The following is a 26,514-nucleotide window of genomic DNA, read 5'->3' on the forward strand; positions in this document are numbered from 1 at the left end:
GATAAAAGGTAAATACACATCACTAAACCTAATTACCATCTATCATCTTCTCCGCCGATCTCCTTTCCTTTCTTCAATGACGATTTCACCTCCTTCATCGGCTAAAACCCATAGTCTATGTTCTATGTTTCTTCTTCTCTATTTCTTATTCTCTGTTTCTTCTTCTGTACTCTCTGTTTCGTCGTCCTCGTTTGCTCGTCGTCGTCGGCTCAGTTCTTTGTTTCCTCATTAGTTTCATCAAATCCTACGATTTCTCACAAACGGTATGTGTTAATTTGATTTTTGCTCTAATCTCGTTTTCATGTTCCTCCTTTTCCTTGTCAGACACGAATTAGGGAACTGAAGATTTGTTCTTCGTCTACGGTTTCGTGGGACAGTCTTCTTCTTCCTCTACGTGTTTCTTTGGACGGTCACCATTTGACATTGACTGGCTATATATGTAATTCAACAGTTTGGCATGGCTCTTCTTGGATGTATCCACAAACAGCTCACTACTCTACACGGAGGTAATCCTAGTCACGGTAAACTAATCTCCTCTTGTACGAAGAGGTGGGTTGACCTATGTGGATAATAATGACAGGAGTTTGATCCTAGTCACAGTAAGCTTGTGGTGGACTTTGCGGTGAGCAGAGAACAAACGAACGAGAAGGGAGAGAAAATGTACATTCAGACAAGAATGGCAGAGTATGCAGAAGAGTTGTGGGAGTTGCTGGAAAAAAAAAGACAACACCTTTGTTTACATGTGTGGTCTCAAGGGTATGGAGAAGGGTATCGATGAGATCATGATATCACTTGCTGCCAAAGATGGTTGGGGGATTTTAAACAGGGATCGATTGGTTGGAGTACAAGAAGCAATTAAAGAGGAGTGAGCAGAGGAATGTGGAAGTCTACTAGGCAAGCTTGTGATGGATTTTGTTACTATTTTATTCTGTAGATAAAGGAGCTGATGCCATTGTCAATTATTCATTCTTTGCATCTTTCATTTTTTCTTGCAACAATATTGTAATATGTTTTTATTGGAATACATACCAGCATCTCGCTACAAACAATATCATAGTACATAAGAATTTGACATTTGAAAAGTGGCAAGTTCTAGTGGACACAAATCGGCTGCAGTTCATGAATTGGGATTTGGCAAATTATAAAACTTAATTGTTCTAAGCAAACTACTTTCTATTCTTCAGTCAAGAACTTTGAATTGAGATCAAAAAATTTTAAAGTGAGATTGTAATAGATTAATAGAAAACAGTGGCATCACAACACCTTTTCCTTTGGTGCCATTTTCTTGATTCTCGCAACAAAGAGGATGCTGGTTGCTGATGTGGAAGGGTAGAAGCGCACTGTTTTTGGAGTGCATCCACTTCTACATGGCCATTTCAGTCTCATGTAGCTCTGCATTGTCACCATCACTCACTTTCATGTTACTTTGTAAGGTCTACGGGAAGTCCACTGCTTGAATGTTTCTTCATCACATGCCCACCTGGATAATGAACTCTTTAGTAAAAAGTGTTTCTTGCTGTACAAGGTAGGTTTGTGGTAGGTGGAAGTGAGATAGTAGTTATATCAGCAAGGAAAAATCGACTTCACCGAGATCATATTTTTGAACCATGCTCTGCAGACAGAGAGGCCATGCCCTTAACACCCAATAGGTCTAGCATCATACAAAGTTTAGCACCTTATAAATAGACGCATTTCTATCTGAGACAAAAGCTAGGTCTTGACAATCAGCAATAACCCCTTTCAACTGTCTGAAGAACCACCCACATGAATCATTCATTCTCTGAATCAACAACCCAAATGCAATCGAATACAAATTAGAGTTACCATCTACAGCAGTAGCAACAAGTAGAACTCCTTTGTATTTATTTTTCAGAAAAGTTCCATCAACAACAATCACCTTTCGCATTGCATTGTAGAATGTGGAGAAAATATTTTCAAATATATTTTGAGAGATTTATGGTAGATTTAGTTTAGATTTATGAAACTTTTTTAACCAAATATGGAAGTTTCCATATTTTCACGATTTGCCTATAATATATACACTACCTAAGCAGAATACCGTATAGTAGGTGAGAAATGTATTCTTCCTGTAGGCGTCATATAAGGTAAAAGGTAGGACAAGTTATGTCACGTAATATAACCAACTTATATCATTGAGTTGTGGCTATATATCGTTATCAAACTGTAGGTAGACCGAAGATATCTTTCTTGATTATAACGTAACTGATTCTATCTAAGTTAGAATATACAAGAAATGTTAGTTTACGGTATATACCCTTGATATATCTATGTTTAAAACATAAAATCGGATATATAAACTAGGTAGATTACCAGAATGAGTTTTCTAATTGTAGCTAGAAGATAAAATAAAATATGATTCCATTTTTTTTTTAAAAAGTTTAAACATATATATTGTCATACTTATGTTTCCAACGGTTTTCATATTTTTTTACATTTTTAAAATTTAATTTACTATTTTTCTCATTAAAGAAGGGTAAAACATGTCCAAAATTATCAAAAGTATGAGAAGTCTTATTGTGACAAACAAAAGTTCAAAGTGTCTCATTTTTCCAATTCTCCCTTAAATCTTTCAGTACAATGTCAACATAATTTAAGATTAATTGCTAATGCTCATCTTTTAATATATAGGTGGTACCATTAGTTATTTGGTAAATGACTAAAATGTTGCTGCCTAAGGCTGATTTGGTAGCATAGATATTTCAGGATCCATTGAACTATTTGCTTATATAACATTACATCAGTGGTTACTTCATTCTTATTCAGACCAGAAATATCAACTTTCAATACTCAGACCAGAGTTTAACATCTTCTAGTTCATTTAATAACAAAAAACCAATGATGGCAAATCAAGAAGATCAGAAGCTAAGTGATCTCATGTTCTTCATTTCTAATCACTATCCCAATCCTCATCCCTTTGTTTTCCACTCTTTGTCTTCGAATTATTGATAGTACCCTCTCTTGAACTATTATTATTACTGAATCTTGGTTGTTTAGACGCTGATACTCCCCTGTTTTCATCTTCATCCTCATCGCTGCTCGAAATATAATTAGCCGGTGCATCTTCCTCATCTCCTGAATCCCACATTGTGTTATCAAGATCACTCAGCACATCTTCATCACTCCTCACTCGAGAACGAGGATCAGAACTTCTTCTAACAAAATCATTTCCCTCCCTTCTTGTATTTGATCTTGGCCTCTCAAACCTCCTTGGAATTTCATCATCATCCTCACTCTCGAATTGATCACTGTCATCATCATCCTCATCATCACTATGGTTCGATCTCCTCTGGCTACGTGTATCCCTTTCATTTCTTCTAAAGCCTTGACTTGAGTCTCTGCTTCTTCCTGCAAACTCCTCTCTGTTCCAATACCGTATTCTACCAGTTTCCTCTTGCTCCGCAGCTTCCTCTTCCTCCCACTCCTTATCTGCCGCCTCTTCTATCTCAGCTATGAATCTATCCAACTCCTCCTGGTCACTATCTTCTTCATCAGCCGGTTCTGATCCTTCTGTATTTACAACACTAGCTCCTCTTTCTGATTGCTTATCTCCATGGAAGACATATGGACTTCCCTCTTTCTTGTCGATTGCATTGAAGAACGTTGAGGCCACTCTCTGGATGCTAGCCATGGCAACCGGATCTTCGGGGTTAACACCCATTCTCCTTAGCTGCTGTTCTGTTTTCTTGATGTTCAGCTTCTGTGATTCAAGTGCTTGCTCAAATCTCGCTTTAAATAAAGCCTGCAAAACATAGATACTTGCTCATATCATACCCCTATCAAACAGTTACTAGAGCAAGCCACACTTCAATGATTCATTAATCCTAAACATAAAGATTGTCTGAACAGAAGATTTGGGCTTTGAGCATGCCGTTAAGTAACAATATCTAAACCGGGATAGTCTAGTTCCTATTAGGCCTGCGGTTCTGTCCGAACCGGACGAGCCTAACCGAACCAAAATTTTTGGTTTTCGGTATGGTTACCCTTTTGAGTTCGGTTTAATTCAGTAGGGTTCGGTTTTCGATTTTTTTCTAAAAATATAAAAAACTAACCGAAAATAACCAAAATAAACCAAACCAAACTAATCAAGTCTAACTGAAATAACCGAATTTAACTGGAAATATCAGATTCTTTTAGAAAATTATACCAAATTCTAACAGGAAACCAAAAAAAAAAGTCTGTTATTTACGGAAATAACCGAAATCAACCAAAAACCAAACCGATTAATTTCCGTCCACTTCGGTGGGATTGTGGACGAACTGAATAAATCTAAACCGGATAATATCCGAACCAAATAAACCGAAAACTATAACCACAAAAGCGTAAGTTTTATACTGCATTACCTTCCGTTTTGTGAGGGTGTTAACAGGAATCAGGTTCTTAGGCTGCCGGTAGTTTCTACCACGGAACATAATAATAGTCTTCACATTATGTATGTTAATGACCACCCCACCGCTCAGCCTCGCTATCATGGTCGCCATCTCTTTAATCTTCTCCTTTGGAAAGTTATCGCAGCAAACCTGCACCGTCTCATGAAACTTCCAGTGCATATGCATGTTCTGAACCACTCCTCCAAAGACTCCACGGACACCAACGGGAACATAGTTCTTGTTCTTGAAACCGATTTTCTTAAACGCTTGGATCTGCTCAGGCGTGAATAGCTCGGGGTCATGCACAGGCGATGGCAGCTCGGGGAGATCGTACTTCTTGAGCTTTTGTAAGAGAAGCGCAACTTTCTTCTTGGCCTGCATCATATACAACAACACTCAAACTACGAATCGGACATAAAGTCTTGATCTTGAACAAATTGTGAATACCCTTTTGAGGTTGTAGATGAGTCTTTCTTCATCAGTCATGAGTTTCTTCTTCAGCTTTTTGGCTCTCCTGATCTCTCTTAAAGTCTTGCCAGACTCCTTACGCATTCTGCTCTCAACTTTACTCCTCATGCTCCTTCCTCTCGATGTAGACATAGCTCGTGACCAACTTTTAAAGACTTGATGCGTCAATGATTGAAATGAATTGGAATTGCAATCACTGGAGATACAAGGGTGAAGCATCACATTGCTTGTAACATGATTCGATGATAAAACGAGGTTCCTTCATAACGAAATCCAAAAATTCATAAGCAAGATGATAATAGCAAAACCAATCATTTGGGTATGAAAGATATAAACTTTCGGGGTTTATATACGAATCTGGGAGATGGGTATTCTGAGAAATCTGAAGTATCATAGGGAAAGTAGGATTCAGAGGTGGAAAATGGGTTTAGGGTTTTGGAGTCTGAAGTTACCTGGAGGAATCGGAGTGAAGGAGAGACGATAAAGATCGTTTACAAGTTCTCGAGAGATTCCTCGTCGCGAACATTTGGCCTTCTGCCAGTGAAGCTACTAGCACAAGGAGAACTGGCAAATTATCGAACAAGGGACAACTTCCGGTAAGGGTTTGCGGTTTTTGGAGAAGACGATCCTAAATATTTGCTATTTTATTTGTTAGTATCCAAAAGTTAACAACAGAGTCGTTGTAGTATAGTGGTAAGTATTCCCGCCTGTCACGCGGGTGACCCGGGTTCGATCCCCGGCAACGGCGTTTTTTTGTTTTAAAACTTGTTTGATTCGCGCCAAAACTTACCGATATAGCAATCAATGTACACAACAAAAAGGCAAAAACATTGAGAGTTGAATATTTTTGACTTGGACACGAACAATAAGTTTTTTTCCCGTTACTGTGATCTAAACTCGGTGCTTTTCATCATTCATAGAACACTAACATATGCAGTAAGATTTATATCATTCAATAACACTTCGTCTCGTTTCCTTTACACAACTACAACAGGCATATTTAATTTATCCGTTAGCAGCGGAAGAAGATTGTCAGCAGCTAGATTATCCGTTATTCCATTTACAATCAAACTAGAAAAAGATTGATATAATACATGTCCAATGTATAGTTAAGAGCAGAGAAACCAACACAAGATAACCAAATAAACCGATTCAATCCCAAATGAATAGACACAAAATCAGGGGAAGAGGCATATATATTTATTCAAAGGCATATACATGCCATTCCTGAATTGTCAAACCGATATATGGTTACATGGTTCAAAAGATCATTACCTCCATATTCTTTTTTTCTTTTCTTTAACAGCTAGCTACCAAAAACAAAGTTTTATACTTGTGTAAGTTCTTCATAAAATGTAAGAGGGTGGCTTCTTAACCTGACCTTCTGTAAATGCTGTAAGCCACTGCTATGGTTGCGATGGCCCCAACTGCGGCAGCTCCCAAGAGAACCTCTTCTTTCTCCATCCAACTGAACCATTTCTGCTTCACGGATGTCTCTTTCTTGACTGGTTCTGGAGTTTGCTCCTGGCAACATGAAACCCCCTTTGTACCTTGGCAACAACCTCCTGTGAATCCTTTCGTCTCCACTGAATCACGTTCCACTACGCTGTTTCCGTTTGGGATTTGATGCTCAACCACTTTCTCAGCTTCCTCACCCTCGGGTCTTAGTCTCATCTGGCCCCTGAAAAAAAAGATATTTATCTCCGGTAAACTTTGTCACTATCTGGAAACATACATACATAGTTGAATACACTTGAAAGGTCTCTTAGCAACGTTTCTTCAAACTAGACTTTTATAAACTGAGTTAGAGAAGGGTTATGAGCATCATAGTTCAACAAACAAAAACCTCAGCTAAACTACACATTACATGTTACCATTTGCTGTCCAATGTGATTCTAGCAATCACGTAGCAATATCACATTATTACACTTGTTACTAGTTAGAAACGATACAGACTTGCAACGGTTCAGATCCAAATACGAGGGTATACATCTAGAGCAAAGTTTACTACGGTAATGCATAGCTGTTTTAACAGAGACATATTTGCAATAAGCTAGAAATAAGAAGCAGGGAAACAGACCTGGAAAGGTTTTGTATGATTTCTCCTTTTGCAATGTGCTGATCAAGCATAGCAGGCACGTCATCAGGAGTCACATAGCCATACCTACATAACAGCAATATCGCTTTCTAATACATAAGCTATTACAGTTCAATTTTTTTTCTAAATCATACAAGCTGAGATTTGACATATTCTCACCAATGGCCAGAAACATTTCCAGCTGAATCAGGGCTGAAGACAATCAAATTTCCAGCATACTTGTGCCCACCGATATGAGAGCATGGCTTAACAAAGATTTGCTCTGAAAGTCCACGTGACCCTATCTCCTGCTCAAACTTCTCCATAAGAGCTGGTCCACAAACACCGCATCTCTTGTCTCGGCTACCATGAGCGCACACAAATACAAAGGAACCTGATAGCTCTTCCTGAATCCCAGAGGTCCACGGTTTCCCATTAACAAGCACATCTTCCACAAAAGCATCCACATCTGTGTCCTTAAGCGCCCTGTTAGTAATGACAACGAGAGTTATACAAAAGGATAAGGCACAAAGCCAATACTTCCAAAGATGGCTATAAAGATCTAAAACTAGGCATGCCATTCGGGTACCAGTTGAATCTGGTTTTTCAGGTTTTCGGGTTCTGCTTCTTAGTTTCTGTTTGTGACCCGAACCCGAAAGTATATTGGGTTGTACCGGTTCTTTGAAGATTTACTAACCCCGACCCGAACCCGATAGAACCCGAACCGGTCCCGAACCGAACTTTCATATAATCCGAATGGGGCTGATTTTGATAAACCCGAAAAACCGAAACTCGATTGAATAAAACCGAAACCCGATTGGGACCCCAAATGATGTGCCTCAGTCCGAGGAACTCGACCATCAGGAAGGTCAGGACATTCCACACGAGGTTCATCACCCCAACCGAGGTCGAGCTGTGTACCGGATCGATCCACGGACGGACGGGAAGGAGCTTAGACTAGATCCTCGACCTATCAGCCGAACTGACCGTACGGGATGGTCTCTCTCTCGGACAACTCGCCAATCTCAGACTGACGGTCAAACCAGAAGCAACTTAGGCCGAGCCGAACTAGGAACTGGACGCGACTTCTCTCTTCTCGCACGTTTGGAACGTACCGACCGTATTGACGAACTGATCGACCCATTTGATCAGTTCATGCACTTTGATTATCCGAATCTCTCTAAGGCACAGATTCTTCATCTTTCAGAAGACTTGGGACGATTATGGTCGAACCTCGTGTGGAATACCAGAAGACTTGGCACAGGTTCTTAGGGTCCTTCAAGTGGTATCAGAGCCACTCTTCTGGTATTCTCTAGCTCGATCCATCTTCTCATCTTCCATTTTCTTCTAAACACTTCTTCATCTGTCTATCTTGAATCCGGGCCCCTCAATACCATCCACTTATAAAAAAAAAAAAAAAAAAAAGAAACAAGCAAGATCCATAAAAAAAAAAAAAAAAAAAAAAGAGTTTACTTTGTGGATTGGTGGTGGAAGAGGAAGCCTGCTGGCTGAGGAGAAATCCAGCCTTTGAGGAGGTTAAAACGGATTCTTTCAAAACAAATCTCTTATCTTTCTATCTTTAAAGATCGAATTGCCCTCGACTGGATTCGTTTGGATATGAACTCCGGAAAGGAGAACTGATGAAACGTTGGGTCGCACAAGGGTTGCGGATGTTCCCTTGATATTCCCGACTTCAATGGCGCTTGATATGACTCACAAGTCCGCCAAGGAAGATCTCGAACTGGTTGCTTGATATGACTCACAAGACCAACTAGTTGAGAAGTGAATTGCTCGGATATGACTCACCAAGACAATCGAAAACAAGTTCTAAAGAGAACAGAGAGTTTAAACTCAGAAACTTAATCCAAAATGATCTGCCTTTATTAATGAAATGAAACACTTATTTATAGTACAAGTAGGAGACAAAGGGGCTACTTGACTAGAAGTTTGAAATACAAATAAAATTAAAGACTTTTGACTAGAATTTTGAAAGAAAAAGAAGAAAGACTCTTCAATTTGCGGACTGGTCAAAGTGCCCCTTCGGCTGGTTGAACCGCGGCCAGGAGCAGGACGGTCGCGGGCCGGTCCGTCTGTTCCGTCTTGTCCGTCTCCTGAACCATCTTCGACCATAATCGTCCCAAGTCTTCTGAAAGATGAAGAATCTGTGCCTTAGAGAGATTCGGATAATCAAAGTGCATGAACTGATCAAATGGGTCGATCAGTTCGTCAATACGGTCGGTACGTTCCAAACGTGCGAGAAGAGAGAAGTCGCGTCCAGTTCCTAGTTCGGCTCGGCCTAAGTTGCTTCTGGTTTGACCGTCAGTCTGAGATTGGCGAGTTGTCCGAGAGAGAGACCATCCCGTACGGTCAGTTCGGCTGATAGGTCGAGGATCTAGTCTAAGCTCCTTCCCGTCCGTCCGTGGATCGATCCGGTACACAGCTCGACCTCGGTTGGGGTGATGAACCTCGTGTGGAATGTCCTGACCTTCCTGATGGTCGAGTTCCTCGGACTGAGGCACATCATTCCCTCCCTCTTCAAAAGGATTTGTCCACAAATCTGGATTATCTGCAAGAAAAGGAGATAGATCAGAAACATTAAAACTTGAAGAGATTTCATACTTACCTTCCAAATCAAGCTGGTAAGCACTATCATTGATCCTTCTAAGAATCCGGAATGGACCGTCGACTCGAGGCATAAGTTTGGACTTCCTTTCTTCCGGGAATCGTTCCTTCCTCAAATGAACCCAAACCAAGTCACCTTCTTGAAAAACCAACTCCTTTCGCTTCTTGTTGGCATATCTTTTGTAACCCTCGGTTTTGGTTTCAATGTTGACTCGAACTTGTTCATGAAGCTTTTTGATGGTGTCCGCCCTTCTTTTACCATCTGTACTAACTCTTTCACTCAAAGGTAAAGGTAAAAGATCAAGTGGAGATAAGGGATTAAAACCATAAACAACTTCAAAAGGAGAGAACTTTGTAGCTGAATGCATAGCATGATTATAAGCAAACTCAACATGTGGCAAACAATCTTCCCAAGACTTAAGATTTTTCTTGACCAGAGATCTAAGCAAAGCAGACAAAGTTCGATTAACAACTTCGGTTTGACCATCAGTTTGCGGATGACAAGTTGTGGAAAACATCAATCTCGTTCCTAACTTAGACCACAAAGTTTTCCAAAAATAACTAAGAAACTTAGCATCACGATCAGAAACAATGGTCTTAGGCATTCCATGCAATCTCACAATTTCCTTAAAGAATAGATCAGCAACTTGTACAGCATCATCAGTTTTATGGCAAGGAATAAAGTGAGCCATTTTCGAAAATCTATCGACAACCACAAAGATAGAGTCTCGGCCATTCTTAGTTCTAGGCAATCCAAGAACAAAATCCATAGAAATATCAATCCAAGGATGAGAAGGAATGGGTAAGGCTGAGTACAAACCGTGATTGGATGCCTTGGCTTTGGACTTCTTGCACACCACACATCGGCCACAAATTCTCTCTACGTCCTTCATCAAGCTAGGCCAGTAGAAATGATCATACACGGCCTTGTATGTCTTCTTAATTCCAAAGTGTCCCATAAGACCTCCTCCATGAGATTCCCTGAGAAACAACTCCCTCAAAGAACATTGGGGCACACACAAACGGTTATCATAGAAAAGAAAATCCGAGTTCCGATAATACTTGCCATAAGCCACTCTGGAACACTTGTTGAAAATTTCTTTAAAATCCGGATCAGAAGCATACAAGTCTTTGATAAATTCAAAACCGAGAAGTTTCGTTTCGAGGGCTGAAAGAAGAGTATACCTTCGGGACAAGGCATCAGCCACAACGTTTTCCTTACCTTGCTTGTATTTGATGACATAAGGAAATGTCTCAATGAACTCAACCCAGCGGGCATGCCTCTTGTTCAGCTTCTGTTGCCCCTTAAGGTGTTTCAGGGACTGATGATCCGTGTGGATAACAAACTCCTTAGGCCAAAGATAGTGTTGCCACGTTTGAAGAGCTCTTACCAAAGCATACAACTCCTGATCATAAGTTGGGTAGTTGAGTGTGGCGCCTCCAAGCTTCTCACTGAAGTAAGCAATAGGCTTTCTATCCTGCATCAAAACTGCACCAATACCAACACCCGAAGCATCACATTCGATCTCAAACGTTTTAGAAAAGTCAGGAAGAACAAGTAAAGGGGCATTAGTCAACTTCCCTTTAAGGATTTGGAAGGCTTCTTCCTGAGCTTGTTCCCATTTGAACCCAACATTCTTTTTAATGACTTCGGTCAATGGGGCGCTATGGTACTGAAATCTTGGACGAACCGTCGATAGAACCCGGCAAGGCCGTGGAAGCTCCTTACTTCACTCACGTTAGTTGGACTTGGCCAGTCTCGGATGGCTTTGATTTTCTCCTCGTCCACTCTAAGTCCTTCAGCACCTACAACAAAACCTAAGAAGACCACATGATCTGTGCCAAAAGAACACTTTCCAAGGTTAGCAAACAAATGTTCCTTTCTAAGAACTTCAAGGACAGATTTCAAATGTTTCTTATGTTCATCCATGTTCTTGCTGTAGATAAGAATATCATCAAAGTAAACTACCACGAAATGACCAATGAATGCTCTCAAGATATGGTTCATCAATCGCATGAAAGTGCTAGGTGCATTAGTAAGACCAAATGGCATAACTAACCATTCATACAATCCTAGCTTGGTTTTAAATGCAGTTTTCCATTCATCACCTTCTTTCATTCGGATTTGGTGATAGCCACTTTTCAAATCTATCTTAGAAAAGACACATGAACCGTAAAGTTCATCAAGCATGTCGTCTAGTCTAGGAATGGGATGCCTATACTTTACCGTAATGTTGTTGATGGCACGGCAGTCCACACACATGCGCCATGATCCATCCTTTTTTTGGGACAAGTAGAACTGGAACGGCACAAGGACTGAGGCTTTCCCTGATGTAACCTTTCTCCATAAGGTCTCCAATTTGTTTCTCAAGTTCCTTGGTCTCCACCGGATTGGTTCTATAAGCTGGCCGGTTAGGTAGAGACGCACCCGGAACAAAGTCAATCTGATGTTCAATCCCTCGTACTGGTGGCAAACCCTTTGGGTTTTCATCTGGAAAGACATCCGAATAATCCTGCAAGACATCTAGCAAATCACTCGGAACTTCCGGTGCAAGGTTAGAAGAAGTAGAAGCCATCAGAGATTCTTTGTACACAAGTAAAAGAAAGGGCTTTTGAGAGTGAAGAGACTTCTTAACCTGACTTTGTTTGACAAAGAAGTTGGAGTTCCGGGTTGAGGACTCAGGTTTGTCTGGTTTGGCCTCTTGTTCACGGTTCTTTTTAAGTTGGAGCTGGTCTTGATGGACCTCCAAGGGCGAGAGTGGTACAAGCGTGATCTTCTTTCCTTTATGGTCAAAGGAGTGCCGGTTTGTGTAACCATCATGGACGGTTCTTTTATCAAACTGCCATGGACGTCCCAACAGAACGTGACAAGCATCCATGGGAAGGACGTTGCACACAATCTCGTCTTCATAACGACCAATGGTGAGAGGGATCGTGACTTGCTCCTTAACATACTGTTCACCAGTTTCATTGAGCCATTCCAACCTGAAAGGACGAGAAAGAGGTCGAGTAGCTAGACCTAATTTCCTGACAAGAGTATCACTAGCAACGTTAGTACAACTCCCACCATCAATGATCAAGGAACAAACTTTTTCAGAGATTAAACAACGAGAATGAAAGAGATTCTCCCTTTGTTCCTTTTCATCGGTTTTGGGCTGAACACTCAAGGAACGTCTAGTGACCAGTAGTGGTCCATGAGCTGGATAGTCAAAACTATCTTCATCATCAAAGATCGGCTCAGAATCTGAATCAAAGGACGGGTCATGGTCGTTGTCCGTGTGGCCGTTCGCGGGGCCGTCCGTTTTATCGAAGATGGGATCGTTCCATGTCTGCCTAGCCACAAGTAATGGTCCGTGATGTGGGTAGTCAAAGGACTCCTCTTCCTCATCAAAGATAGGACCAAGATCCTCCTTGTTTTCTTGTTCATCCTCGGACTCAACTTCACCATTTTCCAAGAGAATCATCACACGCTGGTTTGGACAGTTCTTGGCATAATGTCCTAGCCCTTGACATTTGAAACATCTAATGTCTCTTGCTCGGCTTGAATCGTCTTCTGCCTTTCCTTTGTCATCACGAGTGGAAACATTAGTTTTAAAGGCAGTATGTGTTGTGATAGGAGACTTACCTTTGTCTTGATAGCTTGGCTTAGGAGCATAGGCCGGTTTAGGAGAGTAGGCCGGCTTAGAAGTAGTGGCCGGTTTTGAGAAACTCCTTCTCTTGAGTTGTTGCTCGATCAAGATGGCTTTGTGTAGCATCTGTTCCACACTTCCATACTCTTGAAGCTCCATACGATCTTGGATGTCACGGTTGAGGCCTGAAAGAAAGCGAGCCATAGTGGCGTCCAAAGGTTCATCTGTGTCCGTTTTGGTCATCAAAACTTCCATCTCTTGATAATAGTCTTCCACAGATTTGGTTCCTTGAAGCAAACGTCTTAGCTTTTGGTGAAGGTCACGGTGATAATGGGTTGGCACGAATCGTTTCCTCATCAACAAGGTAAGCTCATCCCATGTCTCAATCGGTCGCTCACCTGTTCTCCTCCTGTGGGTCAACACTTGATCATACCAGTTAATAGCATAGCCAGAGAATTCAGTGGCCGCAAGCCTTACTTTTCTAAGTTCAGAATAGTTTTGACAATCAAAGACATGCTCAATTTTTCTTTCCCACTCTAGAAAAGCATCAGGATCGTTTTTACCATCAAAAGGTGGAATTTTCAATTTCAATCCGTTCAAACTATCATCAGTACGATTGTTTCTAGCAAATGGATTGACATCACCTGGGTTTCGAGTTCTATGACCTCTTCTAGGCCGGTAAGCGGATCTAACCTCGTCCTCTTGGGCGTCCTCATCAGGAAACTCATCATCTGACCGGGTATTCCTTCGCGGCTGATTGGTTCTTGTCCTTGATCTCGGATGGGACTGACTTACTTGAAGTTCGTCAAGCCTTTGATGGATCTGCTCTAGACCTGTGTTTATAAGGTTAGAAAAAGAATCATTCAAAGCTCGCATCTGAAGATTAGACAGTCCAGCAACTGAATTTCCGGGACGGTTTTGTTCTTCATGGCTACTCATGGTTCCTGAAATTTTCTTAAACACAAAACGTTAGGATTAAAAACTCACACTCTCAAGTGTTTGTTCCTCACCCACACACGTGTTTCTCTCGATTTAAAAGTGATCACTCAAGTTTCCACTCAAAGTTCTATGAAGAACAGATCTCGGAATCTGGATTGCCAAACTTAAGCAAAACACACGGGAACTTTAAAGATAGAAAGATAAGAGATTTGTTTTGAAAGAATCCGTTTTAACCTCCTCAAAGGCTGGATTTCTCCTCAGCCAGCAGGCTTCCTCTTCCACCACCAATCCACAAAGTAAACTCTTTCTTTTTTTTTTTTTTATAATATGGATCTTGCTTGTTTCTTTTTTTTTTTTTTTATAAGTGGATGGTATTGAGGGGCCCGGATTCAAGATAGACAGATGAAGAAGTGTTTAGAAGAAAATGGAAGATGAGAAGATGGATCGAGCTAGAGAATACCAGAAGAGTGGCTCTGATACCACTTGAAGGACCCTAAGATCGGATTGCCCTCGACTGGATTCGTTTGGATATGAACTCCGGAAAGGAGAACTGATGAAACGTTGGGTCGCACAAGGGTTGCGGATGTTCCCTTGATATTCCCGACTTCAATGGCGCTTGATATGACTCACAAGTCCGCCAAGGAAGATCTCGAACTGGTTGCTTGATATGACTCACAAGACCAACTAGTTGAGAAGTGAATTGCTCGGATATGACTCACCAAGACAATCGAAAACAAGTTCTAAAGAGAACAGAGAGTTTAAACTCAGAAACTTAATCCAAAATGATCTGCCTTTATTAATGAAATGAAACACTTATTTATAGTACAAGTAGGAGACAAAGGGGCTACTTGACTAGAAGTTTGAAAGACAAATAAAATTAAAGACTTTTGACTAGAATTTTGAAAGACAAAGAAGAAAGACTCTTCAATTTGCGGACTGGTCAAAGTGCCCCTTCGGCTGGTTGAACCGCGGCCAGGAGCAGGACGGTCGCGGGCCGGTCCGTCTGTTCTGTCTTGTCCGTCTCCTGAACCATCTTCGACCATAATCGTCCCAAGTCTTCTGAAAGATGAAGAATCTGTGCCTTAGAGAGATTCGGATGATCAAAGTGCATGAACTGATCAAATGGGTCGATCAGTTCGTCAATACGGTCGGTACGTTCCAAACGTGCGAGAAGAGAGAAGTCGCGTCCAGTTCCTAGTTCGGCTCGGCCTAAGTTGCTTCTGGTTTGACCGTCAGTCTGAGATTGGCGAGTTGTCCGAGAGAGAGACCATCCTGTACGGTCAGTTCGGCTGATAGGTCGAGGATCTAGTCTAAGCTCCTTCCCGTCCGTCCGTGGATCGATCCGGTACACAGCTCGACCTCGGTTGGGGTGATGAACCTCGTGTGGAATGTCCTGACCTTCCTGATGGTCGAGTTCCTCGGACTGAGGCACATCATTCCGTCCCTCTTCAAAAGGATTTGTCCACAAATCTGGATTATCTGCAAGAAAAGGAGATAGATCAGAAACATTAAAACTTGAAGAGATTTCATACTTACCTTCCAAATCAAGCTGGTAAGCACTATCATTGATCCTTCTAAGAATCCGGAATGGACCGTCGACTCGAGGCATAAGTTTGGACTTCCTTTCTTCCGGGAATCGTTCCTTCCTCAAATGAACCCAAACCAAGTCACCTTCTTGAAAAACCAACTCCTTTCGCTTCTTGTTGGCATATCTTTTGTAACCCTCGGTTTTGGTTTCAATGTTGACTCGAACTTGTTCATGAAGCTTTTTGATGGTGTCTGCCCTTCTTTTACCATCTGTACTAACTCTTTCACTCAAAGGTAAAGGTAAAAGATCAAGTGGAGATAAGGGATTAAAACCATAAACAACTTTAAAAGGAGAGAACTTTGTAGCTGAATGCATAGCATGATTATAAGCAAACTCAACATGTGGCAAACAATCTTCCCAAGACTTAAGATTTTTCTTGACCAGAGATCTAAGCAAAGCAGACAAAGTTCGATTAACAACTTCGGTTTGACCATCAGTTTGCGGATGACAAGTTGTGGAAAACATCAATCTTGTTCCTAACTTAGACCACAAAGTTTTCCAAAAATAACTAAGAAACTTAGCATCACGATCAGAAACAATGGTCTTATGCATTCCATGCAATCTCACAATTTCCTTAAAGAATAGATCAGCAACTTGTACAGCATCATCAGTTTTATGGCAAGGAATAAAGTGAGCCATTTTCGAAAATCTATCGACAACCACAAAGATAGAGTCTCGGCCATTCTTAGTTCTAGGCAATCCAAGAACAAAATCCATAGAAATATCAATCCAAGGATGAGAAGGAATGGGTAAGGCTGAGTACAAACTGTGATTGGATGCCTTGGCTTTGGACTTCTTGCACACCACACATCGGCCACAAATTCTCTCTACGTCCTTCATCAAGCTAGGCCAGTAGAAATGATCATACACGGCCTTGTATGTCTTCTTAATTCCAAAGTGTCCCATAAGACCTCCTCCATGAGATTCCCTGAGAAACAACTCCCTCAAAGAACATTGGGGCACACACAAACGGTTATCATAGAAAAGAAAATCCGAGTTCCGATAATACTTGCCATAAGCCACTCTGGAACACTTGTTGAAAATTTCTTTAAAATCCGGATCAGAAGCATACAAGTCTTTGATAAATTCAAAACCGAAAAGTTTCGTTTCGAGGGCTGAAAGAAGAGTATACCTTCGGGACAAGGCATCAGCAACAACGTTTTCCTTACCTTGCTTGTATTTGATGACATAAGGAAATGTCTCAATGAACTCAACCCAGCGGGCATGCCTCTTGTTCAGCTTCTGTTGCCCCTTAAGGTGTTTCAGGGACTGATGATCCGTGTGGATAACAAACTCCTTAGGCCAAAGATAGTGTTGCCACGTTTGAAGAGCTCTTACCAAAGCATACAACTCCTGATCATAAGTTGGGTAGTTGAGTGTGGCGCCTCCAAGCTTCTCACTGAAGTAAGCAATAGGCTTTCTATCCTGCATCAAAACTGCACCAATACCAACACCCGAAGCATCACATTCGATCTCAAACGTTTTAGAAAAGTCAGGAAGAACAAGTAAAGGGGCATTAGTCAACTTCCCTTTAAGGATTTGGAAGGCTTCTTCCTGAGCTTGTTCCCATTTGAACCCAACATTCTTTTTAATGACTTCGGTCAATGGGGCCGATATGGTACTGAAATCTTGGACGAACCGTCGATAGAACCCGGCAAGGCCGTGGAAGCTCCTTACTTCACTCACGTTAGTTGGACTTGGCCAGTCTCGGATGGCTTTGATTTTCTCCTCGTCCACTCTAAGTCCTTCAGCACCTACAACAAAACCTAAGAAGACCACATGATCTGTGCCAAAAGAACACTTTCCAAGGTTAGCAAACAAATGTTCCTTTCTAAGAACTTCAAGGACAGATTTCAAATGTTTCTTATGTTCATCCATGTTCTTGCTGTAGATAAGAATATCATCAAAGTAAACTACCACGAAATGACCAATGAATGCTCTCAAGATATGGTTCATCAATCGCATGAAAGTGCTAGGTGCATTAGTAAGACCAAATGGCATAACTAACCATTCATACAATCCTAGCTTGGTTTTAAATGCAGTTTTCCATTCATCACCTTCTTTCATTCGGATTTGGTGATAGCCACTTTTCAAATCTATCTTAGAAAAGACACATGAACCGTAAAGTTCATCAAGCATGTCGTCTAGTCTAGGAATGGGATGCCTATACTTTACCGTAATGTTGTTGATGGCACGGCAGTCCACACACATGCGCCATGATCCATCCTTTTTGGGGACAAGTAGAACTGGAACGGCACAAGGACTGAGGCTTTCCCTGATGTAACCTTTCTCCATAAGGTCTCCAATTTGTTTCTCAAGTTCCTTGGTCTCCACCGGATTGGTTCTGTAAGCTGGCCGGTTAGGTAGAGACGCACCCGGAACAAAGTCAATCTGATGTTCAATCCCTCGTACTGGTGGCAAACCCTTTGGGTTTTCATCTGGAAAGACATCCGAATAATCCTGCAAGACATCTAGCAAATCACTCGGAACTTCCGGTGCAAGGTTAGAAGAAGTAGAAGCCATCAGAGATTCTTTGTACACAAGTAAAAGAAAGGGCTTTTGAGAGTGAAGAGACTTCTTAACCTGACTTTGTTTGACAAAGAAGTTGGAGTTCCGGGTTGAGGACTCAGGTTTGTCTGGTTTGGCCTCTTGTTCACGGTTCTTTTTAAGTTGGAGCTGGTCTTGATGGACCTCCAAGGGCGAGAGTGGTACAAGCGTGATCTTCTTTCCTTTATGGTCAAAGGAGTGCCGGTTTGTGTAACCATCATGGACGGTTCTTTTATCAAACTGCCATGGACGTCCCAACAGAACGTGACAAGCATCCATGGGAAGGACGTTGCACACAATCTCGTCTTCATAACGACCAATGGTGAGAGGGATCGTGACTTGCTCCTTAACATACTGTTCACCAGTTTCATTGAGCCATTCCAACCTGAAAGGACGAGAAAGAGGTCGAGTAGCTAGACCTAATTTCCTGACAAGAGTATCACTAGCAACGTTAGTACAACTCCCACCATCAATGATCAAGGAACAAACTTTTTCAGAGATTAAACAACGAGAATGAAAGAGATTCTCCCTTTGTTCCTTTTCATCGGTTTTGGGCTGAACACTCAAGGAACGTCTAGTGACCAGTAGTGGTCCATGAGCTGGATAGTCAAAACTATCTTCATCATCAAAGATCGGCTCAGAATCTGAATCAAAGGACGGGTCATGGTCGTTGTCCGTGTGGCCGTTCGCGGGGCCGTCCGTTTTATCGAAGATGGGATCGTTCCATGCCTGCCTAGCCACAAGTAATGGTCCGTGATGTGGGTAGTCAAAGGACTCCTCTTCCTCATCAAAGATAGGACCAAGATCCTCCTTGTTTTCTTGTTCATCCTCGGACTCAACTTCACCATTTTCCAAGAGAATCATCACACGCTGGTTTGGACAGTTCTTGGCATAATGTCCTAGCCCTTGACATTTGAAACATCTAATGTCTCTTGCTCGGCTTGAGTCGTCTTCTGCCTTTCCTTTGTCATCACGAGTGGAAACATTAGTTTTAAAGGCAGTATGTGTTGTGATAGGAGACTTACCTTTGTCTTGATAGCTTGGCTTAGGAGCATAGGCCGGTTTAGGAGAGTAGGCCGGCTTAGAAGTAGTGGCCGGTTTTGAGAAACTCCTTCTCTTGAGTTGTTGCTCGATCAAGATGGCTTTGTGTAGCATCTGTTCCACACTTCCATACTCTTGAAGCTCCATACGATCTTGGATGTCCCGGTTGAGGCCTGAAAGAAAGCGAGCCATAGTGGCGTCCAAAGGTTCATCTGTGTCCGTTTTGGTCATCAAAACTTCCATCTCTTGATAATAGTCTTCCACAGATTTGGTTCCTTGAAGCAAACGTCTTAGCTTTTGGTGAAGGTCACGGTGATAATGGGTTGGCACGAATCGTTTCCTCATCAACAAGGTAAGCTCATCCCATGTCTCAATCGGTCGCTCACCTGTTCTCCTCCTGTGGGTCAACACTTGATCATACCAGTTAATAGCATAGCCAGAGAATTCAGTGGCCGCAAGCCTTACTTTTCTAAGTTCAGAATAGTTTTGACAATCAAAGACATGCTCAATTTTTCTTTCCCACTCTAGAAAAGCATCAGGATCGTTTTTACCATCAAAAGGTGGAATTTTCAATTTCAATCCGTTCAAACTATCATCAGTACGATTGTTTCTAGCAAATGGATTGACATCACCTGGGTTTCGAGTTCTATGACCTCTTCTAGGCCGGTAAACGGATCTAACCTCGTCCTCTTGGGCGTCCTCATCAGGAAACTCATCATCTGACCGGGTATTCCTTCGCGGCTGATTGGTTCTTGTCCTTGATCTCGGATGGGACTGACTTACTTGAAGTTCGTCAAGCCTTTGATGGATCTGCTCTAGACCTGTGTTTATAAGGTTAGAAAAAGAATCATTCAAAGCTCGCATCTGAAGATTAGACAGTCCAGCAACTGAGTTTCCGGGACGGTTTTGTTCTTTATGGCTACTCATGGTTCCTGAAATTTTCTTAAACACAAAACGTTAGGATTAAAAACTCACACTCTCAAGTGTTTGTTCCTCACCCACACACGTGTTTCTCTCGATTTAAAAGTGATCACTCAAGTTTCCACTCAAAGTTCTATGAAGAACAGATCTCGGAATCTGGATTGCCAAACTTAAGCAAAACACACGGGAACTTTAAAGATAGAAAGATAAGAGATTTGTTTTGAAAGAATCCGTTTTAACCTCCTCAAAGGCTGGATTTCTCCTCAGCCAGCAGGCTTCCTCTTCCACCACCAATCCACAAAGTAAACTCTTTCTTTTTTTTTTTTTTTTTTTATGGATCTTGCTTGTTTCTTTTTTTTTTTTTTTTTATAAGTGGATGGTATTGAGGGGCCCGGATTCAAGATAGACAGATGAAGAAGTGTTTAGAAGAAAATGGAAGATGAGAAGATGGATCGAGCTAGAGAATACCAGAAGAGTGGCTCTGATACCACTTGAAGGACCCTAAGATCGGATTGCCCTCGACTGGATTCGTTTGGATATGAACTCCGGAAAGGAGAACTGATGAAACGTTGGGTCGCACAAGGGTTGCGGATGTTCCCTTGATATTCCCGACTTCAATGGCGCTTGATATGACTCACAAGTCCGCCAAGGAAGATCTCGAACTGGTTGCTTGATATGACTCACAAGACCAACTAGTTGAGAAGTGAATTGCTCGGATATGACTCACCAAGACAATCGAAAACAAGTTCTAAAGAGAACAGAGAGTTTAAACTCAGAAACTTAATCCAAAATGATCTGCCTTTATTAATGAAATGAAACACTTATTTATAGTACAAGTAGGAGACAAAGGGGCTACTTGACTAGAAGTTTGAAAGACAAATAAAATTAAAGACTTTTGACTAGAATTTTGAAAGACAAAGAAGAAAGACTCTTCAATTTGCGGACTGGTCAAAGTGCCCCTTCGGCTGGTTGAACCGCGGCCAGGAGCAGGACGGTCGCGGGCCGGTCCGTCTGTTCCGTCTTGTCCGTCTCCTGAACCATCTTCGACCATAATCGTCCCAAGTCTTCTGAAAGATGAAGAATCTGTGCCTTAGAGAGATTCGGATAATCAAAGTGCATGAACTGATCAAATGGGTCGATCAGTTCGTCAATACGGTCGGTACGTTCCAAACGTGCGAGAAGAGAGAAGTCGCGTCCAGTTCCTAGTTCGGCTCGGCCTAAGTTGCTTCTGGTTTGACCGTCAGTCTGAGATTGGCGAGTTGTCCGAGAGAGAGACCATCCCGTACGGTCAGTTCGGCTGATAGGTCGAGGATCTAGTCTAAGCTCCTTCCCGTCCGTCCGTGGATCGATCCGGTACACAGCTCGACCTCGGTTGGGGTGATGAACCTCGTGTGGAATATCCTGACCTTCCTGATGGTCGAGTTCCTCGGACTGAGGCACATCACCGAATGCCCATGCCTAGTTTGGGGTTCTTTATATGTTTTGGTCGGTTTCAGTTAATAATACTTCAGGTTAAAGATAGATTTTAGTACTTAAATCACTTTAAGTTCGGCTAATAATATTTCGGGTTTGGATACTTTTACATATTGGATCAAAACAATTATGAAATTACATGTATTTGAAGAATTTATTAGGTTTGAATACTTCACATATGTAAGATATCGAAATTACCGCCCTACAAGATTCGTTCGGCTATTTATACAAATTGGACCAAATCTATCCAAAACAAACACCATTAACATAGAAACATAAACGCATAATCAGCAGAAACGATTGATAAAACGCCTTTTCAGATCTGAATCTAGAGCTCAACCACCATCATTATCTATAATCCAAAAACCTCAAATCTAACTATCTACCAGCTTCTAAATCAATCAGTTATAACTTTCCATATAAATCGAACTACCTAACAAGAACTCGAATCAACTATTTCAACTAGCTGGAAAAAAAATCGATAAACTCACTTGTAACTGATCATATCAGGGAAAACCAACACATCTCCATCAGATTCACCACCTCCACCACCACACACCGTCAGCTTCGTCTAACAACCAACAGAAAACCTCAACATAAGCTCGATTGAAAAAACGAATCCAAACGGTTTCGGTGGTGTACCTCAACAGCGAAATCAGCTCTCCGATCCTTGAACGACTTAGCGAAACGCTGCGGGAGACCTTCGGATTCGACGCGAGGAAGCCACGTCTCGTGGCTCTTGTAGCATAGGAACACGTGGCGACCGTACGGAGCGACGGAGCCGGCGAGGGCGCCACTGTACATCTCCTGGCGTTTAAAGCCGTAGAGCTCGTCTTCCGAGGCCGGAGCGGCGTTGATGTTCTCCACTACTTCCCCCATTGAAGAGTACCTCGTCTTCTTCTTCTAAGGTTTTGTTATTTTCGTTAGCTTTTAATTATTTTCGAAAAGTTAAAAAAAAAAAAGTTTTGTTTATATCTATACTATTAAAGCAGGATCCTATTGTCATAATTACCTTAGGGGCATGTTTTCTTCACTAACCTTGCATGTTTCATTAAGGGCAATTAAGTAATATTAATAACAAATCTATATTGGGTCATTATTTTTGGATCCAGCCCAAATCAAATCTCTCTTGGGCCATTTGGGCATATTAAAAAATCAGATTCAATTCTCACTTTTTTTTTTTTTCCTTTGGGCCATTGAGTCCAAGTTCAAATATTTTTTTTTCAACTATTCTTAATTATTATTTTTTTCTTTTCTTAATATAATTTAAGCATTCATAAAAATAATTGAATTTTTTTATTGAAAAGTATAAATCTTTATTAAAAGTATATAATTTTTTAATTAAAATATTAACCCCATAATAAAATTAATTTATCAGAGTTATACCAACTTAATTCATTAAAAAATAAAGTTTAATTTTTTTAACATAAATAGTCATTTAAAATGAAATACGATAAATAAAGATAAAATTTTTAAGTCTTTTATAAAATAAAACGCAAATATATGAAAATGTGACATTTACTAAATATTTGTCAATTGAAAAAAAAAATAAAAAAAAACCCGCGCTTTGAAAGCGCGGGTCAAAATCTAGTCGTTTTCTTAAAATCTGAACAACCGTCGCTCGTCCCAGAAATGGGCCTCGAATAAAGTGACTGGTCGGTGATGGAAGCCTTTACCAACCCCAGCTCACCGAGAGATTCGTCGTTCGTTTGCTACCATTTTAATCGTCCGTCAAACTGTATCGCTGACCGACTGTTCCTTTAGTTGAACCACGACTTTTGATTGCTTTGATCAATTAGGAACACCACACGTTTTAAATGTATGTTTGCAAGCTAATTGTCATTTAGGTCTGGACATATGTACCAAAACCCGAAAAAATGTAATTCGAAATCGACCTATTGTTTACAAATATTTGAACAGTTTTTTCTATTATTTCTATAAAAAAATTGAAACCGAATAGAAGACCAAATAAATATCTGAATATCTAACATACATTTTATAAATTTAAAATATTTTTTTTTAAATTACTAAATATTATAAAATAACTTATAAAAAAGGGAAAATTGGTTTTTTAGGCCAAAATGATAACTATGTCCTATTAGGTTAATTTTTTTTGTACTACTTTTTCTTTTAATGCCATTTAGTATTTTCTAAAATAAATCAAATAAATAGTTTTACAAACAAAAAAAGTTCAAAAATAGTAACTACTGATGAAATACTGATATCAATTTATTGGTAGTTTTTTTAGTTCTAAAAATGTTAAAATCATAATTTCATATTTTGTTCTGCATAATAGAAAATGTAATCCACTTTTTCATTGAATCTAATATGTTTAGAATATGTGATCTACGTAAATAACAGTAATCTAAAAATATTTGGAAAATACATTCCACGCTTAACCTATCGTTGTAAAATCTGTAGAATCCAAAATCTACACATTATTATAAATCTAAAACCTATAGAAATCGGAATCTACACATTACTATAAATCTAACACTAGTAGAAGTCGATTTCAAATATGTCTATTGTGTTCTACATATAGTAGAATACATATTCTATGGATAAGGATAATCAGTTGGAGAATATTTGGAAATATCCAGTTTCTTCATATTTATTAAATCGATTTTTTAAAAAAAAGAAAAATTGTGATTTATAAAATAAATTTTTAAATTAAAAAAAAAATTGAAACATCGATTTGGAAACTTCTTCTCACGCCATCTTCTTCTCCCCTTTGTTCTTCAAACAGAAGAGAAAAATGAGTTTGATTGATTAGAAATCTAGTTTTAAGAGTCCAGTTCGTGTTTGCTTAGTTCAAATCAAGTGGGAATCAAACCAGATTTAACCGACAAAAACCAGGAAATCGATTTGAAAGACTTACTTGGGCACGGGATCGATCCATCCCAAAGATGCGACCGATCAATCGAACTGGGATCGAGCTTCTGTGATCGACTGACCTAGGCTTGGTCGATCAATATATGTTCCGCATATTTTCGTTGTTATGGATATATTTACGATGATCGACCGGTTCAGATTGAACACTTGCTTATGGGATCAATCGATCCCTTTGAGAAAACAAACTTCGAACTTTAGGTTTTTTTGGGAGGATTTTTAATATTTTTGCAATTATTTTAGTTAAAATTATATTTTGATATTAATTGTAATTTCGAATTTTTAATTGAAATTAAGGACAATATTGTCATTTTGAAAATATTTAGACTAATAGAACATAAAATATATGAGATTAGCCTAATAGTACATAGTTATCATTTTTTGGCCTAAAAACAATTTTCCCTATAAACTAATCTATCTCGGAAATTACCCAACAATTTTGTATCCAAAATATTTTATTACTCGAATAACAGAATTAATGCTTTATGTTCAAGTAACCGGGTCGTTTAAAGAGCATCCTTCCTTGCTACAAATTGGCACCTTCTGAGGATGCTTCCGGGCCTGCTCATGTTGCTCCATGCACCGGATCTATGATTTCACTGGAACTTCTCGAAGAGTACAGTTTGATATTTTAATTTAAATGTTCGTGGTTCACTTGAGTGGATATGTTGGTCACCGTTGATCCAACTAATATTGACTTCTTAAATTACACCAAAGGTCCCGAGTTCAAAGGAATCTTTGATGTTTTCAAAGATGTGATATTCGACGATGCGGTTTGGAAGAATCTTAGGAACAGAAAATTTCGCAGCTCTACTGGAAGAAGTCCCCTCTTGACACCCCTAAAACATTTTACCAACAAAAAAAAAAAAAAAAATCTTAGGAACACTGCCCAGGCCATGCTTAACCATCAGGGGTTACAAAAGTTTCCAGTGAGAGCCACGAGAAGTAAACAAACTCACGAACGGACTTGTGGTAACAAGCAAATTGGGTTTTATATTTTTTTTTTTTTTTCTTTTCGCTTTTTCTTTCGCACACTCTCAGTGGCGGATCCAAGAATGCATTTAAGAGGTGTCAAAAAAAATTCAAAGTGTCATCAGTGGGTTTTGAACTGGGGTTTAGGGGTGTCAAGAGGGGACTTCTTCCAGTAAAAGCTGCTAAATTTTCAATGTTATTGGTAACAAACTATTATTTATCGATATTTAACAGGTGTCACATGACATTTTATTGACTCAAGTAGATCCGTTTCTGGTGTCACACTCTTGTTGAACATTCAATATAATCCCTCCGTTCACCCTGGAAATGTTACATATTTTAAAAAATTTCAAGCATATTAATAAACATATTAAATTTCATTTATATATACATAATTTTCTGTGATCATTTTTTTCTATAAGTTTAATCCAATAAAAAATTAATAAGTGCAGCTAAGTTTTTTTGAAGTTGTAATTAGTTGATAAAATATGTATTGAAAATGTAAAAAAAAATAGATTTTTTTGAAATAAATTATTTTTCTAAAACATGCAACTTTATGAAATGGAGAGACTATATATAAATGCATGTATACACTGAAATCTAAGCAGGAAATTAAATACAAAAATCATCGTTTCAACTTTCAAGATATATACGAAAATATATACGAAAAGTAATGGTTGCGAATGATTGATTATCTCATCTAATCATTGGTTTAATCTACGCACATGCTACCAAATATTGCACTTATATAATTTGTTATGTATATGTTCATGAAAAGAATAATGTATTAATATACATCACTTATCATTTTTGTTTGTTAAAGCACTTTATTTTACACCTAATTACATCACATCACATGAGCCTACGTAGAATTGTCGGATGTATAATCTTTTGTAGTATTTTTCAGAGTTTATGATATGGTAATGTATCCAACGTAAAAAACAAAAGCAATTTGTTTTA

General features: G+C 39.9%; 1 protein-coding gene and 1 non-coding gene across 2 annotated transcripts; one reads left to right on the forward strand and one right to left on the reverse strand.

Annotated features, from left to right (window-relative positions):
• Positions 1 to 2,716: 2,716 nt before the first annotated feature.
• Positions 2,717 to 5,520, reverse strand: LOC106401786 (CRM-domain containing factor CFM9, mitochondrial). Its single transcript, XM_048744920.1, has 4 exons — positions 5,309 to 5,520; positions 4,836 to 5,115; positions 4,362 to 4,763; positions 2,717 to 3,760 (listed from the first exon to the last, which is right to left on the reverse strand). The coding sequence occupies exons 1-4, from the start codon at positions 5,380 to 5,382 to the stop codon at positions 2,909 to 2,911; spliced, it is 1,608 nt and encodes a 535-aa protein (XP_048600877.1). The 5' UTR covers positions 5,383 to 5,520; the 3' UTR covers positions 2,717 to 2,908.
• A 12-nt stretch (positions 5,521 to 5,532) lies between these two features.
• On the forward strand, positions 5,533 to 5,604 carry TRNAD-GUC. The gene has a single exon. It is a non-coding gene; the product is annotated as a tRNA-Asp (tRNA).
• The last annotated feature ends 20,910 nt before the right edge of the window (positions 5,605 to 26,514 follow it).

The sequence above is a fragment of the Brassica napus genome, chromosome A2 (assembly GCF_020379485.1).
Source record: "Brassica napus cultivar Da-Ae chromosome A2, Da-Ae, whole genome shotgun sequence".
NCBI lineage: Eukaryota > Viridiplantae > Streptophyta > Magnoliopsida > Brassicales > Brassicaceae > Brassica > Brassica napus.